Here is a 24,990-nt window from a genome sequence, read left to right on the forward strand (position 1 = left end):
CCGGAGGCCACTGAGTCTTAAAGGTGGCACCTTTAACTCTTTGCATGTATCTACTTTTGCGAGACATATATATATAATCCAATTTAGGCACCATTTTAAAAAAAGTAATTCTGTAAGTCTTTCTGGTTGATCTCAAACCTGCACAATCAAAGATGCTACTCACTGGTTTCTTCCCGACAATGAGCTTCTCAACTTTCTGGACCTGCGACACATGGTCTTCATTGGTCTTCAGTTCCCGCTTTCGGATCCTCTCATAGATCCCAACCAGAGTCTCCCTCGGAATATCCTCACCATCATCCACACCTGCCAAGCAAAGTTAGCTTGTACCTTTCACTAAATTCCGTGAAAAGCATGCACATGTTTACCTCTTAAGTTCTTGATGAAATCCTCCAGCTTCATCTTCCTCTCAGGCTTCACGTTGGGGCTGTACATATCTGTGTTGAGGAGGATGATGGCGAAGGCCAGGATGAAAATCGTGTCAGGGTTCCGGAACTGCCGCACCACCGTTGGGTTGCAGATGCAGTAGCGCTGGCTGCAGACATAACACGACACGGTACAAGATTACATAATGCAGGGGGAAATGATGTAAATAGTGAGGAAATGCGCTCTAAAGAAAATAGGAAGTATGTATTATCAACGGTTCTATTTTTTTGCATCGATACTTTATCCACAGGAGGAACACTGGTGACAATGGCGTTCATAAGCAATTAGCACACTTTTGTGAAAATGGGGGGATTATTAATATTATCATTTTTATTATTATATCCCCACCAAATTCATCCACAGTTAATATAGTATACCAATTTTGTTAGCATGTGTGCTTATGCATAGTCTTGGGCTGTGTGTGTGTGCCCGTGCGTACCTGAAGGCTTCAATGAGTCGTTCCACCTTCTGGGCTTCTCCTTGGACACGGATGTGGTTCTGAAATTTCCTGAGAGCTTCATCCAGCTCCATGCTCTGGAAGTCCATTTCATCTACCACACAGCTACACAGCACACATACACATACACAGAGAGATTGAGTGCAAAATAAAACATGATTATGCACACTCAGCAGCAACGCAACATTTTATATCAGTCTCACGTTCATAACTATCACATTTAAAACAATAAAAAATTGTATTATGATACATTATCAATAGTAAGTTCAGCCACGTTCGGCAGTGTCATACTCACTCCAAAACATCCCTGTTGAACTGTTTCTGTCTATTTCCTAGGAACTCTCCGATCATCTGCCGGCTCAGGCCTTTCCTTTGCAGCAAGAAGTGAGCCACACCGACCGGGGTGTCAGGGATGAAGCCCCTCTCGGTCAAGTATTGGATGCCCTTCTCTGGCTTCCTGATAAAAGCCGCGAGAATTAAAGAGAGAAATATATTCATAATTGAAATGATTTGTTCAAATGAAAGAAATGCGCTGCTTGCAAAACTAGTTCTTACTTGTTGAAGAGATTGAGGCCGATGCGGTAATGTCTCTTGCGGATCACGTCGTTGCTGAAGATGGGCGAATCCCAGCTGTTGCGGGTCTCTTTGTGGTAGGTCTGCTTGCTGAGCGTCTGCTCCCGCAGGCTGTCCCTCGACGAGGACTCGGAGCTGCAGTTGATCGTGTCGTTGGAGTTTGACGTGCTGTTGATGCTGTCGTTGTCTCCGTCTGAAAAGTCAGACTCGGACTTGCTCTGCCGATTTGCCGAGCCGTTGATAGCCAGGTGGCTCTCCAGCTGGCGGTGGCGGTGACGGAGAGGGGCGTCCTCATCGCGGGATGGCGCTCGTGGAGGAGGACCATGGGAAATATGTTTGGGGCTCGCCTGGGATGACGTCACGATGTGGCCGTGCGGCTCATACACAGGCCTTTTGACCGAGCCCCGTTCGGAGCGGTCGCTTAACTCCGCCGAGCTGTCGCTAGGAGGTTCTATCGTCAACAAGGGAAGGTGGTCCATTCTTAGACGCTGCTCTTGACACTCCAGAGAAGGAGTGCTGCGGCAGCTTGTGTCCGTGTCACGACCCTCATCTTTCGGGTCGATGGGCCAGTAGTCCTGGGAGGAGTTAACAGACCGCAAGCGCATGTCTGGTTCTGCGCCCGAGGGCTGCTCTCCCGACCTCGATAGAGCAATGGGAGGCGACATGTCGTCCTCGTCAATGAACAGAGTGACGTCGCGATAAGACGCCATCCCGTCATCGTGAATGTGTCCGGCTGCCCGGCGGTGGGACTTCACCTGATAGGTAACCTCCCTCTCCACCTCGGGGTCCGGACCGTCATCCCCCTGGAGGCTACGGCAGTTCAGTGCATCGTCTATCGATTCGGCCAGGGATTTGACCTGCCTAGAGAAGGCGTCCTCGAGTTCCGTGATGGCGTCGGTCAGATCGCCCTGAGGGGGCGGATGAGACGCCATATTGGCCTGCTGGTGGACCTGTATATCCCCACATTCCGACTGCAACATCGACAGCGGGGCGCCGTCTTCCGTCATGGACACCTGCCTCCCTTCAAAGTAGGAGCTGTGCACTTTCTCTGCACCCTCAAACGACAACTGCATCCTCATGTTGGAGAGAACGATGCGTCTGGACATGCGGTTCTCAGACATAGAGCTCCTGAGACGTTCAAAATTCTTGTTCATCTGATACTGGCGGAAGGCTGTTTGGATCGTGCGAGCCGCATGCCGGGTTATGAATCGTCCGCCATACTTGCGCTCCAGCATTTCCACCTGAAGAGAAGATAGAACATTGTGAAATTGAGCCAACGATGGTTGTTCTATGACATTGAGTGTTGATTTGACCAACACCTGTTTATCCTGGAGGTCAGCGGAGAGCTCATAGCTCTCCGAGAGCGAGCGAGAGCGCTTGATGGCCTCTTCCTCTGCCTGCTTCCGAAGGATGGACTGTGAATGCTGGAGCTTCGGCCGACGGGGTCTCTGAGGCCCAGGTTGAACGCCGTGGCTGTAGAGGGAACTATCAAAACGGTCAGGGCTGATGGCTGACCCGTGAGTCACTGGGCCTGGCCCATATCCTGCGCCTGCATCCAGGGAAGGGCCGCTCTCATTGGACCGTCCGTCCCCTTCCACACTGCAAACAGGAAACAAAAAGAATCAAGAGATTTTAATCAACAACATTCAAACAATTATACTCCATCGAGTAGACTTGATCGCCTGCAAGTGTTGTGCCATAAAACACAATTCAACTTCCTTATACCTCTCATGGACAAACATTAACTATAAGTATGACTGATTTTAAAAGGAGGCAGACTATGTCTGCACATTTTTTTTCTAATTACATATAGAACTAAGACAACCACTAAAGATATACACTAATCTCACGGAAATGATCAAACCAAAACCAAATATACAATCACCCGACTACCTCATTGGTTAGTTAGCAATAATGTGAAGAAAATCAAATGGTTACTCACTCACTCTCACACTCAGCTGAATAATGTGACTGCTTTTTGCGAAAGGACATTCGATTTTCTAGGAAGTGCCAACTTCTCCTCCATATTTTGTCTACCATTCTTTCAACCGTGTCAGGTCCAGAGTACACAGACTCCTCCGGAAAACTTCCCTTTATGCCACCCGAAGAGCCAATCACCGACAGTGAGGGCAACGTCACGCAGTTGAGGCACTCGTCTCAAAGTCCATTTTCGAATACGACGACAAAGTAAATACAACTTGCGCAGGCAGCTACAATGTCTCCTGAGCAGCTACAGTGTGTATTTCTTCTGCTGCATGGCACAGAGTGGCCCCTGTTCATTGGTAAGCAAAAGTGTTTAAGTTGCAACTCGACACACCCACACGAAGTGTACACAATCCACTTCCTTTATTAGTCAGCTTGACTTCAACATGCCAGTACAACATCTTGCTATTTTACAAAGTCACCAACTCTGAGGCAATATTGCTGTAAAACAGTATTGCACAGAAAAAAAAAATGTCCAATGTCCATTAGTACACACATTTGTTGAAAGGACAAAATATCTTACACACAAGGCAAAGTAAGATTGTTAGACACTAACATAAGTTCTATTAAGGTTATTTCTACTTGAGAATATTAAGTCTAAAGTCAGCACACGTTGTATGCTGAACATGCTCCTGGAAATCTGCAGCAAACCTTAGACCAGGCGTAGTCATTTATTTCTAAGATCAAACGCCATTGAATGTTCTCATTATATATGATGGCCACACGGCTCAGTTCTCAAAACGACCGACCCGTTCATTGTATATGTGAGCCGTGCATGCAAGTAGGCGTGGCGTAAACCAAAATGTGTTCCTTATGTTTTGTTTTTTTTTTAAGGTGGGGGTGGGGGGTCACATGCAGATTGGTACTAGTCTTCATCCCAACAATTCACAACTTTTTTTTACATCTTAAAAGAAAATTGTTCGTATAAGACCAGGCACTTACTGCATATAAGAATAAAATAAAAATCCTTCGAGCATGGGACCCATTTAAAGAGCTCTTGTTAAACCAACAAAGACAATGGGTGTGCGTGTGTTTTTCACAATTAGCAACAAAAAAAAACTTCCACCCATTGCCAAGAACTCTAATCAGATTTTGTTTTACAGAGATTATATACAGTTAGGTATCACGCACATGCGTGCGTCTCCATAAAGTGTCACAGATGGAGATAATCCTACCCTGTTTTGCCTCTTCCTAGCAGGTTCATGTAAATTTGGAGTGCACATAAACAACAGCTTTATTGGTAACTTGGTACCAAGCATCTTTCCTGCCATTTTATGTTAGAGAAGGAGCGGTGAATGGGTTTGAGGTTGAAACGTAGTTTATGCGGTCAGTTGGTCATGGTGGTGAAAATCCGAGGAAAAATATGAAACTAAATGCAGCATGCAAAGAGCTTGCACTGGACTGAAATGGATGTTGAAAGGGAAAAAGAGGGAGGGAACTAGCAGTAAAGGAGCAGGGCACTATTCCAGAGACTCCAGCTTGCTCAACGCTTTGGAAAACTACGGGAACAGATAAACCAACATCTAAATATGAGAGATATGTGGAGCTTCCTTCCGCCAAGGAGAAGCGAGAGATAGCCACCCAGTGGCGTGCGTCTCTCAGCTGGCTTTTATCCACCAGAAGCTCCAACGCCGATGTCGGCATGGATAAGCAGCTCAGCTGGCAGTGATTTGCAGCCAACGGATTGAGGGAACTGCGAGGGCAGTTTTTTTTCCCCCCTTCTCCAAAAACCCCTGCCCAGGCCTCAGTCGGACCTGAGGGAGAAACATTCCTCCATCCCGGAAAAGCAGAGTCACATCTACAGGAGGTCTGGGAATAGAGGAAGGTTAATGAAGAGCAGACTGCCGCTACAGAGGAAGTGTGAGAGCTGCTGCCTTTCCAATGAAGAAGCGGTGGAATGAATCAGTCCAACTCCCCACTTGACTACTCAGATAAATCTTCCTTCAATATGCAGCTAAAATGTCGACTAGTTGATTGGGATTCAATTACAGCGATAATTGCACTCTGGAAACACTTGTGAGAAAATGAACTCTCCTACCAGGCTTTTTTCTTTTTTTTTCTCCACCTCACAATTTAAAGAACCAAGAAAATTGGCCAAGCATTTCCTTCTTGTCAAATGACATTTATGTAAAACCTGTTAATTTTTTTAATGGCGTCAGTATGGGTTGCTAAGGAAATGCATCATGTTTTCCTGGAGGCAGCACAAAATGAGTCGAGTTTAAGTCGAGTATGAGTAATGACCCAAAAGCAGCATACGGTATACAAATGTAATCCAGCCCCCCTGCTGCTTTCTTCATCTGTCTATTCACCCGAGACAATTTTTTTCCATGATATTTGGCAACACCTCAATATCAAAATTCAAGACGCGCACGCACAGACGACATGTGCTCCAAAGACAACAAAAGCAGATGTCCTTACTCTGCAGAGAGCTCATAAATGCAGATGCAAGCAGCAGCCTTCACAACCTCACGTTAACGGAAATAAATTCCTCAGGTGGAAGGTTGGAGGACCACACAGCAACACAATCGCTCCCAGAACTAGTCGTGTCGTACCCAAATGGCCAGCATTGCCAAAAGCTGGGTTGATGAGCAGCGAGTTGCCGCTCGGCATGGTTGCTACCTTGGATGCTGCTCCAACCAGCAGCCTGACAGTCGCTCAGTGGGAGTTTGTAACATAGTCGACAGGAGTATCATAAAACATTTAGGTTCAAAAGATGCGGGGATTGGAGCTTCTACTACAAATCACAAACTGTCATCAAGCCTCCCCAGTTGTATGTGCCTGCTGTCGCCACATCAAAACGCTTTGAAGGTCTTTTTCATCTTATTGTTAGACGTACAACTGCAAAGTCAAACACGAGCATGGCTTTAATAATACCAATGTACTTGACTAGAGGCATGAGCAGATGTTCAACATTAAATGACTAATAAGTAGCAACTACATTTTCAACCACGCGTCCAGCCCACTCTTCGGATCGCCAATTCTTCCCAAGCAATCTGCCCCAAAATAGAAAACTCTTATCCAATAGCATACTGTAAGTCCACAAGTTCCCTTTTTTTTAATTACCAGATGTACCTACATGGGACCTGCAAATGTCCCTGAGGTTGACTGGAACCATATGGTGTTTAAAATGATCTGATCATGTATTGCTGTTTCCAGAAATACTAAACCTTCTTCCTGTTTCCATCCACCAAATAATTATCGCTCGATACTTTAAGTAACCCAACCAGAGGAACAGACAAAGAAACACACAAAAGCTTTTATGCTAAAGGTGATGAAGAAATATTACGCAGCAAACAATTTTTTTGGTGAGGTACGCTTTTGATCTGAGGATGGCTTTGATTTTTGAGTATTTCAATGCTGCCTCAAACAAAGACACTGCACAGATAATGTGATTGAGTGTGTGATGTGGGCTGCGCTTACAGGACTTAAAAGTCATCACAGATCAATACGGCTCCCTTGCATACTTCCAGACCTCATTCTGTCTGAATCAAGGCGGCACTGCTCCTCCCTCCTGTCAAGACTCAACAACAACCCCAACCACAACAACAACAACAGAGTCGATGGCACTTGTCGTCCAATGCGGAATGATCCAACCACCCTCCAGCGTGCACTCAACACCTGCCCTTGAGGATCCAGCTAGTTAAAAAAAGCACACAGACATGTCCAGGAAGCAGGAGGGCCGTGACACGCCACAGGAATGCCCTTCAAGCAGGGAGAACAATCCACAACTCACAAATGGAGTCAGAGTGAGTGAGAAGAAACACACCATGATGACGTTAAGTGACTCTCTTAACAAAAGCCGCAGACTGGTAAACCGTGATGTGGATTATGGGCAGGGCAAAGAAGTGAGTGGACACACAGGGCGTCTCTCTGCTGTTTAATAAATAGAGCTTTATGAGCTCAACTTCATCCAATAACAACACATTCATGCCCCCCCCCCCCCATACACAAACAGACTAAAAACAAACACTCCCATTTGAAACTCTCCAATTACTCTTACCAGCCATTGAGCTCAAGCTCCAGCAGGGACTGAGTCTTCTCGGAGTTACACTGCAAACACCACATGCTGTCCACCACGAGCAAGACACACCACCGAACATCAGGGGTCCTCCCGGTCTCGACTGTCCTTACTGATGATGCCTAGAAGCGTTCTCTAATGGCCAAACTCATCTCCAAAGTGCCATCTGCAATTGTTGGTTGAATCCCCAAGCGCCGTGCAGTCAAAGCCGTCACTTGGTCCAGCAAAAAATGCTCCCAGTTGATGATAGGCAGACATGGTCAGAGCTAAGTGGGAGTTTTTAGAGCTTTTTTTGTTAGAGCTTTCCTCCTCGGTGTTCTAGTTGCGCCGGGCTGCAAAGAGTGTGATGGGGGGCGGAGGCTTGGACGCCAGGGAGTGTGGGTTTTTGCCAGACCCTGAGCATTATGGAAGAGGGCGGGGTGTGGCGAGGGGGAAAAGTGGGCGGAGGGTTAGTGTAGCTGGGTAGAAAGAGAGAGAAGGGGATGGAAAAAAAACTCATCCTGTAGGGAAGGGACACACAAATGACCCCAAGGCAGAGGATGTAAGAAAATCACATTTTTCCGTTGTGTTATCAGCTAATCGAAAACGTAAAAAGTGGGACGGTTATTTAGGTACAAATGAGTTGGGTTTATAAACAGGAAAGGACCGTTTCGAAGAGATGCTGTGACAAATGTTTGCTGATCTTTTAGTGAGTCGAGATTGAAGAGAGCACTTCTATTAATAGAGCCTCTCAAGGCTGTGGAGTGACGGGAACTAAGAAAAGAACTAGAGTGGATACAGTGTCTTTCATCTGTAAAACACTGAACAACACATTAGAGCATCTTCAACTTTTCCTTTATTCTTTTTCCTTTTACCGATTTCACCCACGGCACGCTTCTCTGAAAAGATTCCAGTTTTTTTCATCCTCCTTCACGCTTGCAGTTGATCCGTTAACTGTGAGTCTGTTTTGGCGACAGAGTTGAAGACTAATCACCCCTCAGAGAGAGACGGGGGGGTGGGGGAGGGGGGGGGGGGGGGGGGGGTAAACTGCCCTCCGTTAAAGGTACTTTCTGTCTAATGACAACAGACACAGGAAACTGGAAGGAGAAGTTTAGAGGAACAGTCTATCCTGAAAGCTGCCAGTGTCCTTTAATTAGAGGCAGACAGGCAGACATAGCAGCTTAGTCAAATGAGTCACAATCATGAATGATGACGATGCGCACAACTGGACGTGCGTTCTATTTTGGTTTGGGATCTCGGCCCTGGTTCCTAGCGCCTACAGCTGCTAATGCTAAAGCCACAAAGAGTCAACTTACAAGGACTCACTTATCACGCAACCCTTCCACTCTCACGACCCAAATCTTTTTCCTCCTGAGTGCCGGTAAAGAAAACAGACTCATTAGGGACCAAAATCGCTTTAAGATGTTGCTTTAGTAGAACGAGTTATCTAAATATGTTTTCCAAATGTGTGCGTGTTGATAGAGGTCTTAGTGCGGGCGTTGTAATCCTACAAGACCACCGGGATCAGAGAAACAGCTACGTTTATTTGTTTGGGAATGAGATAAGAACTATCACAGCTTCGTTTTGACATTTATAAGCCCTGAGCCTATTATCAATATTTCAGCGAGGCACACAAGGGTCGGATTAGCAAAATGCTATCTGGAGAGCTCAGCTCAAATGATCTCATTTGAAAAATCCAAGGTAAAACTGCTGCATTATATTGTTAAGGACCCAATCCAGTGGAATTCTCCGTCTGCCTCCGCATCTCCTCTTGTGTTACGACCCTGTCTAGTCATCCCGTCTGGTGAAGGCCCACTCCTTCTCCTGAGTTCAGCCTGCTGGCTTCTCTACTGTGGAATGATGTCATTGAAAATTCCAAGCAGAGGCCCTCTCGCCGCTCATAAAACACCATTTCTTCAACTCGATACATATGGTTGCTCTACATTTCTGCGCCTACTCCATCACCCTCCACGAGTCCTCCTTTTTTTTCCCCGAGTTAGACGCATTACACGTTACACAAGGTCAAAGAGGCACATGGAGGTCAGCGATACACAAACAGATGTCGTGCTATCTAGAGAAAGAAAGAAAAACAAAGACTTTCCCATGCATTGCAAAGAATTACAAAAGACAAAAGTAGACTCAAGGATATCAACTGAAATGACAGAGGAAACAGATCTCTTCCTGGAAACTTTGGTCAGTCACATGCTTGTGGAACGTCTATGTGACATTATATACCGTTTGCATTTCAGACTGAAACCTGTGCGAAGAAATGAAAAATAAAAAGGAAAACTCAACCCTTGCCTGGTCTGGAAACAATTACAAGAGCCTGATGTCATAGTTTGATACAAAAGCATATACAGACGACTTTGTATAGAAGGGGAGGGGCGTTTTTTTTCCCCTTTAGGAACAAATAATTTGGGTTACAGTTTATAAACGGCTCCTGAAAAAAGAAGGAATTAAAGATTGGGTCGCCTCAGAAATGCTTCACAATTCTCATGTCAGCCAACCAAGAAAATCAATGAAATATCATCTGAATAGGTCCAAAAGAACCATCTTTGACTTTATGCATGTTCACTCCAAGATTTGTTCTGCTTTCCTCTCATTTTTCAAACACACATGCCAGTCAGGTGGGCTGAAAATATGGAAACAGTTGAAGCACATGTATTCAGACATCCAGTGATGCATCCTGTCTGGGCCTTCTTGCGTGTACGCTCAGCCAACAAAGACGTTTTTTACCATTACAATCAAACCACGTTTGTGTTCTACTTTTCGCAATGCAGTAAAATTTGTTTTATGGAACTCTGGCAAAGCTGCGGCCTTGATTGCATGCATATGTGATCGGTCTCACTCTATATAAAAGACATATGGAGGTCACGTACGGTGTCGCGTTACCATTTTTTTTTTTTTACACTGTCCTTTCGCAACAATTTCCTCTCTGTTTGCTTGCTGGCCCAGCCAGCAAATTACTCTGAAGCTTATTACAAAGCTCAGTCCCGACAGAAATACACTACAGCGCAATTGTCTGATCTAAAAATATACCCATGTGAGGTGACCCGATGTGGTAAACAGTCTGCGAGTGAGCGAGAGGGATGAACAATGCGACGATGAGGAGCATGAGAAAGCATTCACAGGAATAAACTGCTGATGTAAACTCACGCCTGCAATTGTAGCAAATCAGCATGTTATTATTTTCGGCAATAACAATGTGAGCATCTCTTGAGGTTTTCTGTCAGAGGAGTCTTGTCTGTGAATGTGATAAACACCACAGCGGGTATAAATAACTGAAGCGGTTATAAGAGACAGGCACTGGCACACTAAACAGGCCACCATGGGAAAGAGTCGGTGGGGGGGTTTCGGAGTGACAGTGCCACTCATTGGTTAGAAATAATACTACAAGACATACGTTAGGTCGAGGGAGAGAAGAAATGTGCAATGATGTCATATGGGAGCACTGAGGTCAGGCGTGTTTATAATAGCTGAGGGCGGAGAGGGTGGACGGGTTATTAAAGAGGCAGGATGTCAAACGAAAAGTTTTTTTTCCAAAAGGAAAATGGGATTGTAATAGGTGTAGGTCCGGGTGGATCCGTTTGAGGGAAGTGAGAGAATCCCACCTGTTTTATCCTAAACAGAATATGTGGGTACGGTAATGGTTCAGTCATGATTAATTTATTCGCAAAAGGTTAAGCTATTTGTAAAAAATAATATTGCAAGCTGAGGAGTGCAGCATCAATGAAAGCATGTGACTTGACACGGTTAACGGAGAAAAGTCCCGAAGAAAATGGAGCTGATGTGTTTGCGGTGTCATGCGCACACGCAAAGTGGGCAGCAGTTGAAATGAGACGCCCTCAATGATATTTGCCAACCAAGATAACTCGGGATCAGCTGATCCTATTGAATGCCTGGGTGGGGCGGAAAGTGGGTCATCAGCCCATGGAAGAATCAGCTGATTGAGCAGCACGGACAGGCTGAAAAAGCAGTCCCTTGATAGAGCTGGAAACCCACAACAGTAACAAGCTTGATAAGATGATGTGTATACGTACATGAATCTGAATAAATGCATCCGTGCCAATGAAGAAAATATTCCGATATCATGATCCATTTTCAGTCGTTGTAAAGCAAAGTAATGTCTTCAAGCCATCTGCTCCCCAAAACTAATCACTCCGTGGTGGCCAATCAACCATCACATACTTTCCCCAAATGCTAAAATCAATCCAATCTGCTTTGTCAGTCATGCTAAACTCATTTCTCCTCGCCACCTGTCATCTTAGTGAGAAATAAACATACGTGTTCTTGTCAAAATGCTATTTCCTTTTATGTGTGAGCGCTTGGCAATGTAATCAATTCAGTCACGATCAATTCAGTGACATCAATGAGCTGGCTATATTGACTGCAAGGCTTACAATAAGAATAATTGCTGCTCCAATCGACTTGCATTCACTCGCCGTTGCACCGGGAATCAGATAAGCGGCAGATGTAGTTGCAGCTCATTCCGTAAAAATCCCTTGCAAGATTTCATTAGCAGCGAACTACGAATGAGTTTCGAGGGCTGACTGCAGCACAAATAAAAGATGTGCACGTGATATTGACATGGAATCAACTTTTCCTTCAGTCTTGCATCTTTTCCTGGCTAAGCCACAAGTGCTTTCGTGGCATCTGAAGCCCACAAGGGAGGAGAACCTCCTGGCTTGCCGGGCCAAACAACATCACGTCTATTTAGTCCTTGATGGGATAGAACACGAGCACCAGGGGGAGAAAGCGGGCCTTACACGGTAGAACTGACAATATGGCACAAGATTTATTGTCAGGTCAGAACGCACAAATGGTAGCCGTCACTCTTGGCTTGTCGCTATGTGATTCAAGATCATAAAGTTTCTGCTCTACATATGAAAGCACATCATAAATTACACACTAATCACCTCATTAAGGTGACAGTAGTGAAATCAGTCTGTATAAAAAAAGAGACTAATGTGGAGGGGTTGAACACAAATTGAATCAAAGTTGTAAATTGTCAGTGTGATTTTCACCAGCCTTTGGGAATTCATTGTTATTTCATTTGTTTTGAATGATGAGAAAAACTGTGTGGCAGTTATGGCAAGATGTTATGAAGAGCCAATAATGCCGACCGACAATATTCCCACAGGTGCTGTCAAATGGTGTGTGTGTGTGTGTGCATGTGTGTGGTCACTGGTCAAATACATTTATTGGTCTGCAATCAAGATCGGTTTACGTTGCCTGTAAACTGCCGCAATAGAAACTTCATCATCTGTTTTTAAATATTCATTGGAAGCCGTGGTTGACGGCACCTTTACAAAGGAAGCTAAATTAATGAGGAAATTATTTATGATTCGCAGCTCTCCTGTCTATGTGCTCACAAATACGATGGTTGGGAGATGTATTAATTATAAATTAGGTTGTGCAACTTGGGTGTCTTGCCCGGGTGTGTGTGTGTGTGTGTGTGTGTGTGGGGGGGGGGGGGGGGGGGGTATGTCCTCTGTGATGCATAGGATGCTAACCTGCTCCAAAAGGTTATAGACAATCATCCCAAGTGAAAGGCAGAGTTTAGAAATATCAGAAAAGAACAGAAGTGCCACTCATGGCAGGAGTTCTCTTTAATTCTAGGCGTCAAAAAAACGATAATCAAAAAGATAAATCACTAATCCCCCTCCACCTTCTTGAACAGGAACAAAGCAGGAAAAGGAAGAACTCCTCCTTTTGTGCGGGTCATGAGCCGAGCGCTGAGAAATGGATTCAGACGCGTATTCCAGTCCAACAAGATATCCTGAGTGTGCAAGTTCCATTCATTCCACGTTTCCACGAGACCCGGTTGGCCCAAGTCAGCAACTCTTATATTTCAACATATGCAACAAGGAAGGATGTGAGGGAGAACTTCACAGAACCGGGGAGGTCGCTTCTTCAGAATATAAACCTGTTGTTGAGAGGTCACACAGCACCTTGTTTATTTTATAAGGCGCTGCTGGGTTGCTTGAGGCTGCAGCGAGTGTCCATGCGAAAACAAGGGCTCATAAAATCCAATTCTAGGATTAGGGCTATTTAATTCACACAAATCCAAAGATGTTTGGATGTTTTAAGCACACAGTAGTGACCTGAGTCTTTCTTGGCAATCAGTCATCTACAACTCGAATGCTCATGAAGGCCTGAAATGAGCCAATTGTTGTCATCAAGGAGAAATAATGGGCTTCGAATATAGCACAGCACTTTCTATATTATGGCCTCTGCCGCCTCATCGATCCCTACACGACCCTTCAGTTAGTTATTAGCGTGTCTCTTCTCTCATCCCACGAGATAGTTCCTCTGGGAATGTGCTTATTATATCAGGACAGTGTTTTAAAATCGATTTCAAGCAGAGATTAGCAACACATTAGCGATGTAATAAATGAATTATTTATTCTCAGATTTCCAAGATTAAATATGAATCAGACATCCCCGTCAGAAAACGGGACAACTGGAGGGTGCAGAATATCGACCTTATTCTGTCATTGAGCTCAAGCATCTGAAACACACACACAGCTGTCAATCAAAAAGGTTGGGTGGAGTATTGTTAGCACTCCCATGTGGCCATCTTAGTGCCATCTATTTGACTCGCTTTCTTAACTGACAGCTTGAATTCTAAATGTTTATACATGAAATATAAATGTACTCAACAAAGCAATGTACAAGAAAATATTTTTTAGTGTCTTGCACGATTTTTATGGCTAACAAGACAATGACAAACATCTACAATTTCCCCACTGGACAATAAAATGCAAATTAAACATGTTGGCTTGGTCAGGACAATTAACACTTGTGGTCTATTGAATAGTTATTGGAAGCCATTCAAGATATCTTTTCTCTCCGTAGTGGAACTTTTTAACCATTGAAATGGACCAGTACTCAGCAAATATTGCATCAGCCAGCTCACAGGGAACATAGTTGTGTCAGCAATTCGTTTACATCTTCCTGACAGGATGAGATATTTGTCCTTACAGAATGTGCTCACGAGATCGTAAAATGAGTACAGAGAGGTTCGGATTTGCATTTCACAGAACAGAAGATCCTCGGAATCTTAATTCAATGAGTTCTGCAGAATTAAAACTCAACATTTGTTGTAAACCCCAACATACCTGCATGTTGCGATAGCTGAACTCAAACAAGACCGAGTTGAATATATTGTCAACGCAAAACAGAGATGAGCGGAGGGGGAAGGAGTGCATGCAAGCATGCAATACAATACAGTTAGTCTCACGCTTTTGACATCTAATTGGCTCTAATGACTGCCTCGCTGGGCCCTCCATTCCGTCAACAAGTCTAATGAGAGCAGGTCCATTTGGACCAAGAGTCATCATAGGACAGTCTTCATTGTAAATATGTCAACAGGATGCTTCACAGGACAAGGGAAATCAGCAGGAATGTACTGGGGCAAATTAGGGATGGGGTGGAGGTGGGGGGGTGTGACCATTTCACACGAAGACCTGACTTGCTCAAGTGTGAAAACTTATCTTCATACGTAAACCCGTCTTTTCTCTTTGTAACGATTTTGTATTATTCTTTCGTACTATTATTGTATTGGTGCAGTAAATCTTTACATATGGCTCAATGACTCCTTCACATGGCAGCAGCCTGTTAGTGTATGGTTAGAGATTTCGGCAACATGTTATACTTGTTTACGAAACTTACAAAAAATGAAACTGCATGGAGAGTTTCAGTATTTATCCAAAATTTATGTTTTCTTCAGACAATTAAAATGCAGGAAAGTCTCATGCAAAAAGTTATTACACACAGTGAGAAACACGAACTTGCTGATTATGCACGCAGTCATCAGACAACATAATGAACTGCTTCAGAAGCTTCTACCCCCTGCAAAGCACACACACACACACGCTCACACACACAACCTACCTCCACTCAGCTGTGTCCTGGTTGAAGCATACAGTGGTGCAACCTGATCAGGACTGTGATGACAAATTACCACCAGTCTGAGACTGAACCAAGGTGACCGTGGTTACAGGAGAGCTCCACACACACATTCACACACACATACATAGACTCTGTGCACCAGCAGCAAGCAGCGGTGCTTGACTGGTGTGTACCGCACTAATCAGCGCATTCTCCTAAACGTCAATGAAAAGACGCGTACCCCCCTCCCTACTCCCCCACCCCCATACAGAGCTCTCACTCCTCAGTGTGGCTCAGCTGTGTCTCTCCGAGCTTCATTTCCATTCTTTGAAGCTTCCTGCTCATTTATTCAGCTGCTGCCTTGATTTATGTGCTTCGGTGTTGGACACGTCCACACTCAGCCTGCATGCAGCAGCAGCAGCTCTGCAAGGTCAACAATTGTGTGTGTGTGTGTGTGTGTGCGTGTGTGTGTGTGTGTGTGTGTGTGTGTGTGTGTGTTATTTTTCCACGGTCTTCGGAACACATGGTGCCAAGGGGGAGAAATCTGAGCTCTGGACCAGAACCCATCTAAAGAGAGACGGAAAACAACACTAGATGTGGTCAGATAACATCAAAGCTTGAGAATGCTAACAAAATAATGAAGCATTTCATACTAAAGCCATTTATTGACCGGCTCTGACCAGTTGGGTCCAGTCAGCCTCGCTTCTTGAAATGTGTCCGAGTTTGACAGCACATTCCGATCTGGTATAATAAACAAGCTGTTCTCTGCATTTTCAGGGGCTGACTTTATTTGAGTGCACTCAAATATACAATTACAACAAGGTCACTGCCGGGTGTAATGACGTTCTACTACAATTGTTACTTAAAGCTTGAATCTCTAAAGTGGCTTCAGGAGTTCCTGAGCATCCCTCTCGCAACCCCCCTTTCTGCCTCAATTTGTACTTTTCTCACTCTTCTTCATTTATGTGGCTGTTTAATTTCTTAGCTCTCTGCCCTTGACTTCCTCACGGTGTAAACCTTGAAATCGATTGACCGGGCGGGCAGCCATTAGCAGTTAAGACAAGTTTGATGACTAACTTTCAAATCTATTTCACGAGAAAGGCTGATCGTTCCCCCGATTCCCGCGATGGGAAGGACATTAACATTGGACGTCAACCAAAAAACCGACTCAGGAGATTCTAACACTTTCTGGCCCTGAATTCACCAACAGATGGTGCTCGTGCACAGTCAAGGCAGCACTGCAAGCATTATTAAGATCCCAAAATAATTTTTCAGGAGAAATGTGCAATACAGAGAAGTAATGGGAAGGTTATTGTTTAATAACAGCAAGGAATAAAGAATTATCATTGGCCAGTGACAGCTTCTTTAGGAACTCAATTCAAAATGTCATATTTGAGAAGCGTTATCTCTCCTTTGTCACTAAAAGCCAATTTCAGCTTTGATTGCTTCTTATTTTGACAGGACCAGTTTAAAAATCCCCGACAGCCCAATACTGTGTGAACCACTGATTCACCCTCTGCGGCTAATGGATTAATTATGGCCTAAGGGAAAAAAATAATCGCAAGACATTACATGAGTGAACCTTGGTGAATGACAATTCTAGACAGCTGAGTGATGCAGTGTCAGTGGACGGCCCGCCAGCATATATTGAAAGTGGGATTTATCACAATTGCATGCACGTGCACAGATCTCAGAAGCCAGTTGTCAAGGCAACAGCTACGGGTGGTCAAAAAAAGAGGCAAAATAATGAATAAAAAATTCAAGGCATGAAAAGATAACCCATGTGAATGCGACGGGCGAGCACACAACCAATTAGCAACATCGGGCCACTCATTGAAGTTTAATCACTGTTTACCAACCTCCTCCACCACAGGATGGTTTCAAGCGACGACATGTGCCACATTCCCCCTCTCGCCATCAGGCCTTACAAACCTAATTGAACATCTGTATCATTACACAGAATGCTTCTTCATACTCGACGCTCCATTATCCAGCTGATTATAACACTTGCATGACACGACACTATTGCATCAATGTATTCAACCACATCATCACAGGATGATGAAGGTCCCCGAGGAAGGAGCACTACGTAAATACGTACATCATCTCGCACACGCACACGCACACAGACCAAGTTGGAAAAAAACTCAGCTGACTAAATTATTCATGAATCAGTGCGCGAGGCGGTGCAATGAAGCCACACGAACACAGGGGGCAGCAAAGCACATCTAAGAGCTGCAGTGCAGCAGCATGAGCTCATCACGCTTCTCTTCTACTCCTCCCCCTGTAATCCCCCCACACCACCATCTCACTAACCCCTTTATGCCTCTCCTCCCCTTGCTCACCATTACATAAGTTAATGCAGCACACACTCTCATTATTCCGCAGGCAGGCGCTGTGAGGAGATGCAAGGGAATACAGGATGCCAACAAAAGTCAAATGAGAGTCCAAAGAGCCGCAAAACGAGCCTGTGGCTTGAGATTCCCACTGCTATTTTTGTCAGATCCTGATGACCCCCCCCCCTCCAAAAAAAGACCAACAAAAACAGAGGTTATTTGGAAATCTTGGAAATATGACAAGCACATGAGCCTTTTTGCAACTGATTTTCATTGCTAGGACCACCACTGGTGGTCTGTATTGTCTTCTCCACCATAATCAAATCAAACAAGTAAGGTCTCCAGGGGGCATCATTCTTGAGCATTAGAGAAAACAAACCACCATCCTCATTTCAAGCATTGTAAAGCAGCGAAGACACTGCAGTGGGGATCTAGCAGAAAGCAAGCCTGCAGCAGTAGAAAGCTGACTTTATTCACAACCTCGCCAAACGTGGTCATTATCACTTTCCAGCAAGGGGGGGAAAAAAAAGAAGGAAAACTGGCACTTGAAGTTGCAAACATTGCACAACTAGGTCTATTGGTTAGGATTGAATTATTATGCCATAATAGAGTGCATTATTGGCATTACCTAAAAAAAATTAACATGCATTGATGTGCTCCATTTATGGAAGGCAGTACATGGAAACAACCAGAAGATTCTCAGTGAGGACTTGTTTTCCACCAGATTAGTATGCGTGAGATGACTGCTACGCAAAAACAATCAACAAATGTAGATAGCAACCACTGTGGCTTCCTCAACACATAAACACAATAATTACACAGAAACATTCAATTTGAAGCCACACCAATTCCACAAACTCAAGACCCGCCATTCCGGGCCGTCACAATCACGCTGAGATATCTGACCAGGAAACGGCTTCCATCCGAGACAGGGGTAATCTTTTCCACCGCGGAGAGTCTTTTTCACTCACCACAGTGGAACTGGAGGCTCGCTTGGGCAGATTACTGCATTTCCATTACAAGTAGTTCCTCTTTGGGCCTCCCCTTACCTCTTTCCCCAAAGTCTGAGTCAGAGCAACAAAGAACAACAACTTCGCTGCCTGTTCTCGTTGATCAACTACTCCCCGGTATTAATGACCCTGGAGGTTTGTCTTGGAAGTCAGTTAGCGAGCAGCGCTGACAGGTCACTTTAGCATTCCAGGCCTTTTGCGAGAGACTTTACTTAACATGCTGCTCTACTCTTGTGTCCGCTGATTCACTGTGGGATGAGGTGGCAGCGCCGCTGTCGCCGGCTCGAGATCCACACAATAAATAAATAATGCTCCCTGACATACTAGAATAAGACACGTATCAAATTTAGGCCGGTTTCTATGCAGTCCTGCCTGGGTCAAAAAGTAACACTACCTTATTTTTAGCTAGTGTGCTTCAAAACTGTCAGAAAGCTCAAGTGCCAAACCGTATCTTCTCATTGAGTAGCGTGAAAAAGTGTGTCCCAACTTTGTTTCTGTACGACAGTCATTCCTTGTAACCTTGCCAAAAAAGAACAACTATGCTGTTCATGACTCAGCTCTTGAAAAGGGGAATTTAAAGCGGAACCGTTTGTATGTGGATTTTCCGTTAACAACTCAAAGATATCATGCTCTTTTCAAAGCACTACACTACCCACAATCCTGTGGGATGACACAGCAATATCCGATGGTGAAGATACCGTAGAAATGCAAATATAGGTTTTTGTGTGGTTCTGTATTTAATCGTTCCAATTAGCCCAAAATTATTTCTGCTCTGTTATAAAGGCTTCATAATCCAAAAATGGCAAAATCATTGACCTCATCTGTCACAACTTTGAACCACCCCACCTTATACGGTACATTACAAACATTGACCTCCACCCCATGGTGCAGTGCACCGTTTATTGCTGCTGGATTATTGCTCAACACTAAAAAAAAAAAAAAAGTGTGTTTACTGGGACTTAATTTCCCCTTTAAGCAGAAACAATAAGGTCAAAAGCAGATTAGCCCAAAACAAGTAAAACGAGAATGTTACAATTTCCTGCAGACTCAAAACCAAATCGTAATGTACCAGAAAAAAACCACACGACATTGTTCTTAATGTTACACGAGATAAATTGGACACAGATTTAGAAACAATCTGTCTACAGGGATGATGGTATTCTGTTCATCCATAGATAATTTGAAAAGAACATTGATGCTACGCTGGTTGTTTAAGCTAAACAAACCAGAAATACTCAGGAAATCATTATACTTGATATCTTTAATTAGGTAAACTGTCTTGTCTTAAATGTCTTTATAAACTGTGATAATATCATTTCTGCACAGGAAAACAACACAAAGCGTCCACACTGGCCCATAGCCCAGCCCATAGCTCCTACCTTATTGTTCGGCTGGAAATGCAGTACTTCCACATGGCATTCCACACGGTAGTGACATCAACGGAGACCTCAGACATACCCGAAAAAAATGTGCATGGCCCAGCGTTTTAAAAAACTGCCTACTAAAGAATTGACCAGCGGAAATAAAGTCTGCGTTGACTCCCTCGCACCGCAAATTGCAGCCCTCATCCTTCACTTTCCATGCAAAATCCCGCAGAGAGATTTCATCCCGTCTCTGCTTAAAGGTCTCCAAACTGCGGCGCCACTCCAACTTGCTGCCCTTACCAGCTGATGCCAGATGACCAAGTAAGGTAAAGACCTGGCGGGATGTATAAAGCAGAAACAAAAGCTCTCCACCCACCACAACCTTTTCAGTTCTCTGCAACTCACTTCTCCTCATTCGGTGATCTCATGCATGCCCCCTTGACAGTGAAGGGCAGGGTCTACATTGTTAATTTCAACCAGAGAAAGAGAGTGAAGATATGGGGCTAGCAATAGGTGGGCTCATGTCCAACAATGACACAGCTCGCAATGAGAAGGCTGCACTTGGGGGGGTGAAAGCCAGTTCAACATCTGGGAGAGGCTGTTTTGAGTAATAACCCGAATTTCTTCCAAGCAACACAGCTTTGGATATAATATGACGAGGTTTCGGAGATGTAATGAGTTACACCCCCATGATCAGAATATTCCGATGAATTTGGGCACTCGGATGTCTTTAGAGCGTGCAGGAAGAAAAATACCACAGAATCACAGACACGTCAGCCCTATGCAGCTGTGAATAAACTTCTTGAAGTGCATCTGTCCGTCTGTCCACTTTACCACATATCCAACTAGGCGGAGTGCACACTTGCTGCACAAGATTACATACTGACTATATTTAAGAATATTGCTTCGAGCAGAACACTGAACTAATAAAATATTTTCATGATAATAATCTACACAAGTTAAAGAATGTTCACGTGACACTTCAGAGTTTAGTTGAGAGATGGACCCATTGCATTTATGTCATACATGCCCAGATTTAAAAACTAATGATAAAGATGTTTACATCTGACACTGACCACTAATCTGACACAAAAGTCACTACACGCATGATCTAACCTGAGGAGACGGAAGCAGACAAATAATATAGCTACAGTTGCAAAAAGGTAATTCTGTTAAAGCAGAGTGGCGACAGAGGGAGACAATAGCAAATACTGACCACAGCACAACTGCAGGCCATCTCCCAGCTCTGAGGATGGATGGATGGATGCCCCCTGTGCTAGCCATCCATTTTCTATTTGCTTATAATCATTAGGGTTGTTGGTGAGCTAGAGCTGACTTGGGCAAGAGCAGGGCACTTATAGAAGAACAATCAGTCACGTTCACATTCACACCTAAGGACAAGTGAGTCGTCAACAAATCTCACTTTTGGAACGTGGGAGGGAGACGAATTGCTTTAAATACAGACAAAATACATGCAAACGGGCAAAATCTTTTCTCAAAATGTATTTCAGTTTTTGATAATACATTTTCCACGCATGAATAAAACACAAACTAACTCAAAGAGTGTTTGAAGCAAACAATAAAATAACCACACATACCATACTGTTTTTTTTTTTTTCCCCAGTGCAAAGGAAAACCAACAAGAACAAGAAACCAACATTAAGTGCAAGAACTGATTGTCTTTTTTTTTCCACAAAAATCAACTCATTCAGAATTTTCATTTTACTATGTTTGTCCTGCATATTATTCCAACGCCCCCTCCAAAATTATCAGGCCTACTCACGCTGTAGTTTAAGGAAGTATATGACCCAGTTTAAAGCCCATGGAGACATATCTTCCATTTAATGGTGATTGGTGACATTACAACTTGGAACTACATTCCAGTGTATTTGGAAATAAATAATAATAATAAATTAAATTTCGAGGTCCACTCAAGAGTGTGGTGGCAGCCAGTTTGCCCATTCTTGCCGTAGACCAAGAAAAACTTAAAAGTGAGGCCATAGCCTGGACTCAAACCCGATGTGATAATCCCGCTGGCCGACCTCTGTTCCAGTTCCATCTATAGCTGAGGGAATACCCTCAGCCTTCATTCAAAGATGTTGTCTGCTAAATCAGTAATGCATTAGTAATGAGACTTCTGTCTCCATACGTGAGAGAACACATCATCATATAAGAGATGTTTCCTTTCAAGCTTTCTCATCCATTCTGATCCAGACATCAAACTGACAAAAAAACTGAGCCAAAGGGTGGAGACAAAGCTTCATTCGGAAACTGCATTAATTGTCTCAGCTGCATTTCAGTTTTTCAGCAGTTGGAGTTTGATTGTTAGGTAAAAGGAGCATCTGAGGCCACTGTCATTATGGGCTGTAAATGACATGACGCCTTCTTTGTGGTCCCAACAGCAGCAGCGGGGGGGTTGCCGGTCTAATTTATCCATCATGAGAGAGCAGTGGCAACCTTTTTGATAAAGCCGCGACACACATGCATGAGCAGTGGTTAAAATCATCCGACATCTGGTAATCAAAGGACAAGACATCATGTTTGAGAATGTTCCAGAGGTTTCATCCTCTTCGTTCCCACTTTAATTTACAGTTTCAAAGATCACCAAAAAGAACTTTTAATCTAATCTGAGGATGATGGTGAGAAAGAAAAATGTGGATTCCCTTGCCATGCTAAAAGGACAAAACTGGCTACTAATGAGGCATAGATTATGCAGGAGGTGAGAGGTGAACGGTGCAGGTTCCCAGTGGGACTGAGAGGAATAAATTTAGCCATCACCTGCTTCTCAGTAAACAGACATAGCCAAGCTATCACAAAGTCAATAAAACGGGTGATTTTGCAAGATGATGGACAAGACCAAGTTGTCTCTCACAATTTCCCAAACTAATGTCTGCCTTCAAACAACGTTGTGTTGTCTTCCAACTTACCTTTTGTAAAAGTTGTTGTGAGGGTGCAGGCACAGCACATGCCAGTAATCCAAGCAAAACGCTTTAAACTTCCACATCCTGGGCTCAGATGTTCAAGGGGCGGCGCGCTTCTGGAATCCAACGACATTAAACGACAACATGGCAGCAAATAAACACAACCTTGCTCATTTCTTCAGCCAACGAATTCATGGCGTGGAAATCAAATTCATCCTCCTACTGGAACGCAACCTCAACCGCGGCAGCTTGAACCTGCCAGGAACAACCACACCACTCCTGGAACAGCCTCTGTCAACACAAGCCCAGAAAAGCCAGCAGACCGGGAACCCCTTTTGGACTTATTTGAAGCGAAAGCCTATGCTTGGGATCCGAGCCCCGGAAGTCTCAACGGTGATGGCTGTGTTTAGCAGCAATCCAGGTCAGTCAGTGTGTCCTCTGTGACGGTGGCTCAACACAGTGCGTCAGCCGAGAATCCTCGGAGAGTCCAGCTTCAGTCGGCACAGGTACCGGAATGTGGAGGAGAGCCCGGGCGAGGAGGAAGACTCTTGCCGTTGCCAGTCGATCTCAAACTTTCCACTCAAGCCCTTCTCCTGGTTTCTCCTCATCCTTTTGCGCTTGCTCTATCAGTCTCCCTCACACAGCCACTGCCATGCGCACAGGACCTCCCAGAAATGTGCCGATTGGGGTTGCCGGGCAACACTAGCGTACTCGAGAAGCTTCAAAAGGAAGCAGAGCAGGAAGGCATTTGATTGGCTGTCTTATTGGATGGGTGGGGCTGCGGCAATTTTGGATGACCACATGTGTTCATGCGTGTGTCGAGCAGGCATCCCCTCTGGAGTCTATGCGCAAAGAATGTTGGATGATGGGGATTCCTAAAATGAATTGATTAGTGGGGTCACATACAGAAGAAAAATGTAATTTATTCTTATAAGATCATAAACCTTAAGGTTGTGAAAACAATTTAGGATTCAATTTAGTGTGAGATGCTGTAGTGCATCTTCTGGCAAAAATGTTTTCAGTTGAACACAAACGGAGTGTTGTTCCTTCTCTGCTGCAGTTCAACACAGGACCTCTCATCAATATTCAATCCTCGGTCGTGTGAAAATCAACAAACAATGAGAATGATGCATCATTACGCAAACATACGGGCCTTCTCACTTAATTCACAAAATGCAAATAAGCATGCAGAGTAACACGCAAGTTGCCATTAGATCGGTTTCATCTGTCCACGGCTCTCCGCGTGACTCGTTCCTGCCCCCCCTGGCACCGAATGCGCCCTTCTCAAAATATAGAAGGAGCTTCTGTGTCACAAAGGATGCACAGAAAGCCTGAATGGCAGCGGGGGCACACAAAGGAATGAATTAATCTACACACCATTCATCAGCCATTTTCTCACAATTCACACCTCCTTCTTTTAATGAGCCTCACAGGAAACGAAACGGCGCGGTTCCTAATGTGATTTGTTTGGTCTCAAAAGTATCACACTTATTGACTTTCTGTAGTCAATATTAAAGAGAAACATGAGCATCCGTCACCGAAAAAAATGCCTTTCACTATTTTCAATCTAGTTCCTTTCCTTTTTGATGAATGGAACGTGATATTCAGTGGCAAAGTGTCTTTAATCGTTTGGAGACATTTTTAACTAAAGATTGTCCAAATCAATGACCCTCAATCTGTTTGATATTTCTTAGCTGTAGTCTTAGCAATTGTTTTTTTAACCACTAAATAAACAAAAATAAATTGTTAATAAACAGTAATACGGCCATTTTAACACACTTTTATGCAAATAAAACCGTATCCAATTATTCAATTAATTGTTGAAGTATTCAATAGAATCATCAATTCTAAAAATAATTGAGAATGACAGCCTTAACCAGGGGTTAACAGGATTATGATTTAATAATAATAATAATAATAATAATAATATACTAAATTGAATCAAACATTGCTGCTTTGTAGAAAGCGGTTGAGAAATCAGATAAGGATAGAAAAGTTCTATCAAGTCACTCTGTTGACCATAATAAGCATCT

At 44.0% G+C, this 24,990-nt stretch overlaps 1 protein-coding gene across 10 annotated transcripts in view; it reads right to left on the minus strand.

The window, feature by feature from the left end:
• LOC125989407 (IQ motif and SEC7 domain-containing protein 1) overlaps positions 1-24,990 on the minus strand; it is a 73,568-nt gene that overhangs the window by 10,134 nt on the left and 38,444 nt on the right. For 6 of the 10 annotated variants that reach the window (XM_049755756.2, XM_049755757.2, XM_049755755.2 and 3 more), the window contains 6 exons: positions 2,773-3,052; positions 1,436-2,694; positions 1,176-1,337; positions 863-985; positions 366-532; positions 164-303 (listed from right to left, as the gene is read on the minus strand). In XM_049755756.2, the coding sequence (XP_049611713.1) occupies positions 164-303; positions 366-532; positions 863-985; positions 1,176-1,337; positions 1,436-2,694; positions 2,773-3,052 (2,131 nt within the window). Of the gene's footprint in view, positions 1-163; positions 304-365; positions 533-862; positions 986-1,175; positions 1,338-1,435; positions 2,695-2,772; positions 3,053-3,395; positions 3,865-7,436; positions 7,732-20,051; positions 21,169-22,963; positions 24,607-24,990 lie in introns of those variants that run through there. The other 4 variants (XM_049755762.2, XM_049755761.2, XM_049755763.1 and 1 more) reach the window with 4 other exon arrangements.

Source organism: Syngnathus scovelli, chromosome 2 (assembly GCF_024217435.2).
Source record: "Syngnathus scovelli strain Florida chromosome 2, RoL_Ssco_1.2, whole genome shotgun sequence".
Classification (NCBI taxonomy): Eukaryota; Metazoa; Chordata; class Actinopteri; order Syngnathiformes; family Syngnathidae; genus Syngnathus; species Syngnathus scovelli.